Source organism: Uloborus diversus, chromosome 4 (assembly GCF_026930045.1).
Source record: "Uloborus diversus isolate 005 chromosome 4, Udiv.v.3.1, whole genome shotgun sequence".
Lineage (NCBI taxonomy): Eukaryota > Metazoa > Arthropoda > Arachnida > Araneae > Uloboridae > Uloborus > Uloborus diversus.
In genome coordinates, this window is record NC_072734.1 from 180,669,717 (window position 1) to 180,678,628 (window position 8,912).

Genomic DNA, 8,912 nt, shown 5'->3' on the forward strand with positions numbered 1-8,912 from the left:
CATTCCAATCCCGTCTACGACGAAAGTACATTTCTAATCTTGAAGCTCAATTTCACCCACTTTTTGTGATCGGATTTTTTTAAAAATTGAAATACAACCTCAGACTCGATGGCAATTCTATAATCAAATTAATTTATTAAAGATACTTTATTAGTTTATTCTAATTAACACGCTTTTATTAGTTTAACTTGTACATTAGTGGGTATACATAAAAAGTAGTCGAAAACTTTGTACTGCATAGTGAATAAAATATGACAACGTATATAAAGTACAAATTCAAAATGAAAAAAGGTTAAAAAACCAGCAAACAGCTGTTTCGGCACTCTAAAATACAAGTGCCATCATCAGTGCAATTAAAAACGAAGACAGGTTCAACCCGACTAAAACACAGTCGAGGCGAACATTGGAATGAGAGACGAGTTGTAAAAGATATGAGAGCAGTACCGGAACGATGACGTCAAGGTTACGTCAGAACTACAGAGGACAGTTGCACTCAGGAGAAAACGTCAGGGACAAAAAATAAATCAAATAACAGACTTCCAAACATTAGGAAAAGGGGGAGTGCTAGACAAATCATTGACGATTAAATTAGCATTTTTCCATATGTAATATGACTCCCAAAAACCTAAATCATGAATAGACGAACACTCGTGAATAACTTTGGCGGAAGAAAAAATAAAATTATGGCCACAAGACCAACAATGTTGAGCAATAGAGGAGCGTTTGAGATCCTGTTTTTTGACGTAGTTTTCGTGTTCTTTTATCCGGAATTTGAGGGATCGTCGAGTCTGCCCAATGTAGGCCAATTTGCACTGGCAGGAAACACTGTAAATGCCCCATTTGTCAAGGTTCTGAACAGGGTGTTTAAGCTGGGAAAAAACAGGGTGTTTAAGTGGGTATGTTTGTGGGTCCAACTTTTCTTTGGACAAATAGTCAGTGGCTTATTAGAATTACTTACAACGTACAAATCAGAGCTGCGGAGTGTAACAATGTTTGCACATGAATTCACCAGGAAGCATTCAAAATATCTGATGAAAATAATGCAATGGAATACTAAGATACATTTCATTATAAAAATAATAGTTTAAAAAACTAAAAAACACTCTTTTGTAGCAAAATGAACTAAAAAGTAAAAAATAAAACAATCGTTAAAAAAAAAAAAAAAAAAAAAAAAAAAAAAAAACGCTTAACAAAAGGAACTTAAAAGTTTTTTAAAAAAATCTTTAGATAACAAGTATATAAAGTAATTAACCAAACACTTAATTTTACTGCAATAAAAAAAAGCGGGGGGGGGGGGGGTTCTTATCAGTTGTCTTAAATTTATTCCACTTGTTATCCACGCAAAAATGTAAATATGCAGCAGCCCCCCCCCCAACAATTTTTTTTCCATTACAGTAAAATTACGTGTTTGGTCAACAACTTTATATACTTGTCATCCAAAGATTATTTTTAACTTTTTAGTTCATTTTGCTACTAAAACGTGTTTTTGTAGTTTTTTTAAACTATTATTTTAAAAGCAGAAGATCCGAATATAGTTTTACATTGAAATGACCATATGGGCTCTACAAGTTACATACGTATAATCAACATAAAATCCTGATACTGTTTTTGCATAAATTTGATGAATTTGTATTGGACATATTTTTCTTCAAATTCGGAGATTTTTTTTTCTTTTGAAGGTTGCGAATATATTAAGTTTTATTACACATCTTTTTAAAGAAATGTTAAATAGCTGACAAAATGCAAGAAGAAATAAAAACAATATAAAAAAAATTTAAAAAAAAACTGATTAGATTATATGCTGTTGATCCTCTTTTGTTTGTTATTAAAGAAAATAAGGAATATTCTATGATTTTCATACATTTACTTAGTTTTGTAACATTGAGATAACGATCTCCAAATGTGTTTAACCGATATGAGTTTAATATCACGCATTTTTTGACATACTTTGCGAATTAATGATGCAATAACTACAATACTTTATACTTAAAAGAAAAGGGGACAATTGTAAAGTACAGGTCTATTGGTTTGTAATGTCTTCGTTATAATTGGTCCAATGTTTAAATTTTCAGATTTTCAAAAAAAAAATAATCTAATCCTTGGCATGTGATTATATTATAATGATCCTTTGTAAAATAAATAAGAAAGTCCTTGTTTTGAGATGAGCCTGACATTGATGTAGACTATTACATAAACTGCTTCAAAAAACACAATACTAATAGATCTTTGAAGAATCAAACTTTCTTCTATTAATCCACATCCATTAGATAAAATTACAGTGGAAATAATGAACGAATCATTGTGTTAATCTATATATATAAAAGAAAGTTGTGTTAGTTACACCACTTATAACTCAAGAACGGCAGAACAGATTCGGCTGAAAATTGGTAGGGAGGTAGCTTAGAGCCAGGAGATGGACATAGGATACTTTTTATCCCGTTCTACAGCGTTCCCGTGTGACTTGACATGAAACGTCAGTCACTATAAAACGTGGTATAACAAAAAAGAATCAGACTTGGAATAACAAAACGCAAATGACAGCTATGTAATTGACGTAAAATGACAGCTATGTATTGACGTATGGATGACAATTTGATATTTGTAAGAAATCAATATTAAAACTATTTCTATTAAATAAATAATTAACAAGTGGATTGAAGTGAAGTGAAGTTTAATTAATAATGCCGCGACCAAGGCGATCGAATCTTTCCCGACAAAGCCGTAATGCAAGAAGAATACAAAATACTGCAAATGAAAGGACTGAAGAAGAACAAGAAATTGCACGTGAACAGCGCCGCGATAGTATGGCTCGACTTCGTGCTTCTCAATCACGAGAGCAAAGTGAAGCAGCCCGTGAAACAGCTCGGTTGGCAATGCAGAATCGTCGAACGAACAACAGAAGGCAACAAATAGATAATTTGCGACGCAGAACAAGATATTTAGCTGATTTGAATCGAGCAGCGTTTCGATACGATTGCAGCAATGATTACAGCTTGCATCCTAGCGTTTGCATTGGGCAAATGGACGTTGATTGCGAGTATTGTGGTGCATTAAAGTTTTCCGGAGAAACGCCTGGATTATGCTGCCTTAATGGTAAAGTGAAATTGCCAGTGTTGACTCCGCCACATGAGCCATTGTATTCATTGCTTTGGGGCAGACATTATCGAAGAAGGAGGATTTAATCCGACATTTAAGGTATTTATTTTTGTACTTACATAGAATGTAGTTAAAGTATAACTTACTTTATCTATTGGTATGTATTATATTTGCTAATACTGAACTCTACTCTCCCACAGAAAAAGTGTTTATAACCCAGTTAATACTGTCTGGTTTTTATTTTGTAGATTGACGTATGGATGACAATTTGATATTTGTAAGAAATCAATATTAAAACTATTTCTATTAAATAAATAATTAACAAGTGGATTGAAGTGAAGTGAAGTTTAATTAATAATGCCGCGACCAAGACGATCGAATCTTTCCCGACAAAGCCGTAATGCAAGAAGAATACAAAATACTGCAAATGAAAGGACTGAAGAAGAACAAGAAATTGCACGTGAACAGCGCCGCGATAGTATGGCTCGACTTCGTGCTTCTCAATCACGAGAGCAAAGTGAAGCAGCCCGTGAAACAGCTCGGTTGGCAATGCAGAATCGTCGAGCGAACAACAGAAGGCAACAAATAGATAATTTGCGACGCAGAACAAGATATTTAGCTGATTTGAATCGAGCAGCGTTTCGATACGATTGCAGCAATGATTACAGCTTGCATCCTAGCGTTTGCATTGGGCAAATGGACGTTGTTTGCGAGTATTGTGGTGCATTAAAGTTTTCCGGAGAAACGCCTGGATTATACTGCCTTAATGGTAAAGTGAAATTGCCAGTGTTGACTCCGCCACATGAGCCATTGTATTCATTGCTTTGTGGCGAAACACAAGAATCACGCCACTTTCTTGCAAATACTCGAAAATACAATAGTTGTTTCCAAATGACGTCATTTGGGGCAGACATTATCGAAGAAGGAGGATTTAATCCGACATTTAAGGTATTTATTTTTGTACTTACATAGAATGTAGTTAAAGAATAACTTACTTTATCTATTGGTATGTATTATATTTGCTAATACTGAACTCTACTCTCCCACAGAAAAAGTGTTTATAATCCAGTTAATACTGTCTGGTTTTTATTTTGTAGATACAAGGACAGATTCACCATCGAATTGGATCATTACTACCTTTCGAAGATACACAGAATAAATTTTTACAAATATATTTCATGGGCAACATGGAAGAACAACTTGATCGACGCCTAGGGATCAATGCAGGAATGAAGCGAGCAATTATTCAAGACTTGCAGTGTCTGCTTCATGAACATCATGCGTTGGTCAGGTTGTTTAAGAGTGCTTTAGAGCAAATGCCAAATGATGACTATAAAGTTGTCATCAAAGCAGATAAACGACCATCTGGAACACACGAACGCACATTTAATGCTCCAACAGTAGACGAAGTTGCCACCCTGATTGTTGGTGAACAATTGGAAAAACGCGATATTGTGCTTACACGTCGCGATACTGGGCAACTGCAACAAATATCTGAAACTCATCGATCATATGACGCATTGCAATACCCACTGATGTTTTGGCAAGGAGAAGATGGATATTATTTTAATATTAAAATGATAAATCCATTGAATGGTAAAGTATCAGTATCTTAATAATGGTTAATGTCTGTATTATTTGTCTTTGAAATGGTTAATTATCAAATTTTGAATTTCAGGTGAAGAAACTACAAAGAAAGTTAGCTCAATGAATTATTATGCATATCGTTTGATGATTCGTAAAAATGCTGACAACTATTTGCTGCGGTTTCGTAGATTGTTTCAGCAGTATTGCGTTGACATGTATGTAAAAATAGAAATGGAACGTTTAACATTTATTAGGTTGAACCAAGCCAAACTGCGTTCTGAGGAGTACGTCCATTTACGTGATGCAGTTAGTACTGAAGGAAATGCAGCTAATATTGGTCGATTAACTATTCTACCGGCGACGTACATTGGTAGCCCACGTCATATGCATGAATATGCACAAGATGCAATGACATATGTTCGTCATTACGGCTGGCCAGATCTCTTTATTACTTTTACCTGTAATCCAAAATGGATAGAAATTACTCAATTGCTGCTTCCCGGAAAAACATCAAATGATAGACACGACATCACAGCACGTATATTCAGGCAAAAAATTCGGTCCCTGATGAACTTTATTGTTAAACAACGCGTCTTTGGAGATACTCGATGCTGGATGTATTCAATCGAATGGCAAAAGCGAGGCCTGCCGCACGCGCACATACTTATTTGGTTAGTGGAAAGAATTCAGCCTGACCAAATAGATGATATCATATGTGCCGAGATTCCTGATCATGAAGTCGATCCAGACCTACATGATGTTGTTACTACTAATATGATTCATGGACCGTGTGGTGCCATCAATCCCCAATCACCTTGCATGGTCGATGGAAAGTGCTCTAAACGATATCCACGGAAATTAACGGCGGAGACTGTCACTGGCAACGATGGGTATCCGCTGTATCGGCGTCGATCACCAGATGACAACGGTCGAACTGTCACAACGAAAGTGAAAAGAATGGATTTCGTTGTCGACAACAGTTGGATTGTTCCATATTCGCCACTTATTTCTAAAACGTTCAAGACACATTGCAACGTTGAATACTGCAATTCAGTTAAGTCAATAAAATATATTTGCAAATATGTCACGAAAGGCAGTGATATGGCGGTTTTTGGATTGCAATCCTCAAATACCAACGATGAAATTTCACGCTGTCAAGTTGGTCGTTATGTGAACTGTAATGAAGCGATTTGGCGTATATTCGCATTTCCAATTCACGAACGTCATCCTACTGTTATACATTTGGCGGTGCATCTAGAGAATGGTCAACGAGTATATTTCACGGCTTCGAATGCTACGCAACGTGCTGAAACACCTCCAGCAACTACATTGACCAGTTTTTTTGCAATCTGCCAAAGCGATCAGTTTGCACGAACTTTGCTTTACTCGGAGATGCCACGTTATTATACTTGGAATGCTTCATCCAAGAATTTTCAAAGACGGAAGCAAGGTGATGCGGTTCCTGGGTATCCAGATGTGCGTTCTACTGATGCTCTTGGTCGTATGTATACAGTTCATCCAAAGAATGATGAATGTTTCTATTTGCGGTTGTTGCTGGTAAATGTGCGTGGGCCAACTTCATTTGAGACACTACGAACTGTTAATGGTGTAATATTCCCAACATATCGTGCTGCATGTGAAGAATTGAACTTATTAGAAAACGATACCCATTGGGATACGACAATCGCTGAAGCCATTATCTCTGCATCTCCAAGTCAGATACGCACATTATTCGCTATCATAATTTCGACATGTTTTCCATCAAACCCATGTAACCTGTGGCACAAATACAAGGATAGTATGTCAGAAGATATTTTACATCAAAGTCGTGTCAGTTCCAGAAATCACGATATTGAGATGAATGAGGAGATACATAATCGTGCTTTACTCTTGATCGAAGATATGTGTTACCTCATGTGCGGTAATTTATTAATCAGGTTAGGAATGCCAGCGCCAAATCGTGAAATAAATGACGCATTTAATCGAGATATGGAACGGGAACGTAAATATGATCACCAGGAATTAGATTTAGTAGTTCAAAGGAATGTACACCTGTTGAATTACCAACAAAAGGAAGTTTATGATACTTTAATGAAGGCAATCGCTGATGAAAATGGTGGTTTATATTTCCTAGATGCCCCTGGTGGAACTGGCAAGACATTCCTTATGTCATTAGTTTTAGCAACTGTTCGGGCGAGATCCAACATAGCGGTTGCAGTTGCTTCTTCTGGAATAGCAGCCACATTGTTAGAAGGATGCCGTACGGCTCATTCAGCATTCAAATTACCGTTAAATCTTCAAACTATTGAAGAACCAACGTGTAATATTGCAAAACACTCAGCAATGGCCAAAGTTTTAGCGGCATCGAAAATCATCATCTGGGACGAATGCACAATGGCGCATAAACGTGCATTAGAAGCACTTAACCGAACATTAAAAGATTTACGCAATGACTCGAGATGTTTTGGAGGAGCAATGATTTTACTGTCTGGCGATTTCCGCCAAATACAGCCAGTAATTCCAAGATCTACGGCTGCCGATGAAATAAACGCTTGCCTCAAATCGTCAAATCTATGGCGCTATGTGAAGAAACTGCAGCTGACAACAAACATGAGAGTTACATTGCTTAATGATACATCTGCTGAAGATTTCTCGGAGCAATTGCTGACTATCGGTAATGGTCAAGTACCTGTCGATGAATCGAGCGGATTAATATCATTTCCAAATAATTTCTGTAATTTTGTCTCATCAAAAGACGAACTTATCAACAATGTATTTCCAAATATTATTTCTAACTACAAAAATAATGAATGGTTGAGTGAGCGAGCAATTTTAGCGGCTAAGAATAAAGATGTAGATGACCTGAACTACATAATTCAAAATAAGATCATTGGAACAATGCATTCATTCAAATCTATTGACTGCGTCACAAATGAAGATGAAGCCACCAACTATCCAATTGAATTTTTAAACTCTTTGGACGTGCCTGGCTTACCACCGCACAATTTACGCCTAAAGGTTGGCTCCGTAGTAATCATGCTTCGAAACATAAACCAACCAAAACGGTGCAACGGTACGCGTTTGGTGGTTAGTAAATTGATGAACAATGTAATTTACGCTACGATAATGATAGGAAAATTCAAAGGTGAGGAAGTTCTCATTCCGAGGATCCCGATGATCCCAACCGATATGCCGTTTGAATTTAAAAGACTTCAATTTCCGATACGTCTTGCATTTGCCATGACCATCAACAAATCACAAGGCCAATCCTTAAAAGTTTGTGGTTTAAATCTAGAACATTCATGTTTTTCACATGGTCAATTATACGTGGCATGTTCACGGGTCGGAAGACCATCTGCGTTGTTTGTTTTTGCGCCTGATAATAAAACAAAAAATGTCGTGTATCACAAGGTACTTAAGTGAAGAGCAACCTATGTACTAAAATACAGAAATAATAATGAATGATTAATGTAGTTATTTAATTTTTTTTTGTATTTTTTCCAAAAAAAAAAAAAAAAAAAAACACAATCTGCTTATTTATTGCCATTAAGGCGGAACAAAGTTCGCCGGGTCAGCTAGTGTTCCTATAAAAAGCCCTTTAGACATTGAATTACAATTACTCTGTCTAAATGTCTATCAAAAAGCATAACGATATAAAGTTATAATGTTTTACTTAACAAAAACGGAGAATCCTGGATTTTTCTTTTTTTTTTTTTTTTAATTTGCAAAATCAAAGTTTATTTTAGGAGTTCGGTCTTTATCTAAACTTTTGTTTATATATCTATGATAAAAAAATTGCACAGGTTTATGTACTAAGTGAATATTACTTATCAGTAATAAAATTATTTTAAAGAAAACCATAAAATATCTTAAATGCAAAAAAAAAAAAAGAAACTTCCAGAAATAAGCTCTTATAAAATCTATTTAATGCCAACTATCCAAATTTAGCCTCGAGCCATTTCTTCACCTGCAACAATTTAATCATGATAGTAGAGATTATATTTTTTGCCATTTTTTAAAATTTATCTTCAGTCATTCAAACTGGTTTATTATTTTAACAGCATGCAGTTTGTAAGCATATCAAAATGTATCTAAGTGGATTAAACAAATATTTTTTTGTAACTTACGTTATCAATTTTAAGAGTCTTAAGTTCAATTACAAGTACGTCGTGTGACATGAGTATTTTCTGAAGCTTAAAGTTACTAAAAAAAAACATTCAAAAAAGATG

The 8,912-nt window shown here is 35.5% G+C and overlaps 1 protein-coding gene across 1 annotated transcript; it reads left to right on the forward strand.

Annotated features, from left to right (window-relative positions):
- Positions 1 to 3,453: 3,453 nt before the first annotated feature.
- On the forward strand, positions 3,454 to 8,106 carry LOC129221029 (uncharacterized). Its single transcript, XM_054855465.1, has 3 exons — positions 3,454 to 4,044; positions 4,194 to 4,692; positions 4,775 to 8,106. Exons 1-3 carry the CDS (start codon positions 3,454 to 3,456, stop codon positions 8,104 to 8,106), a joined length of 4,422 nt encoding a protein of 1,473 aa, XP_054711440.1.
- Positions 8,107 to 8,912: the final 806 nt, after the last annotated feature.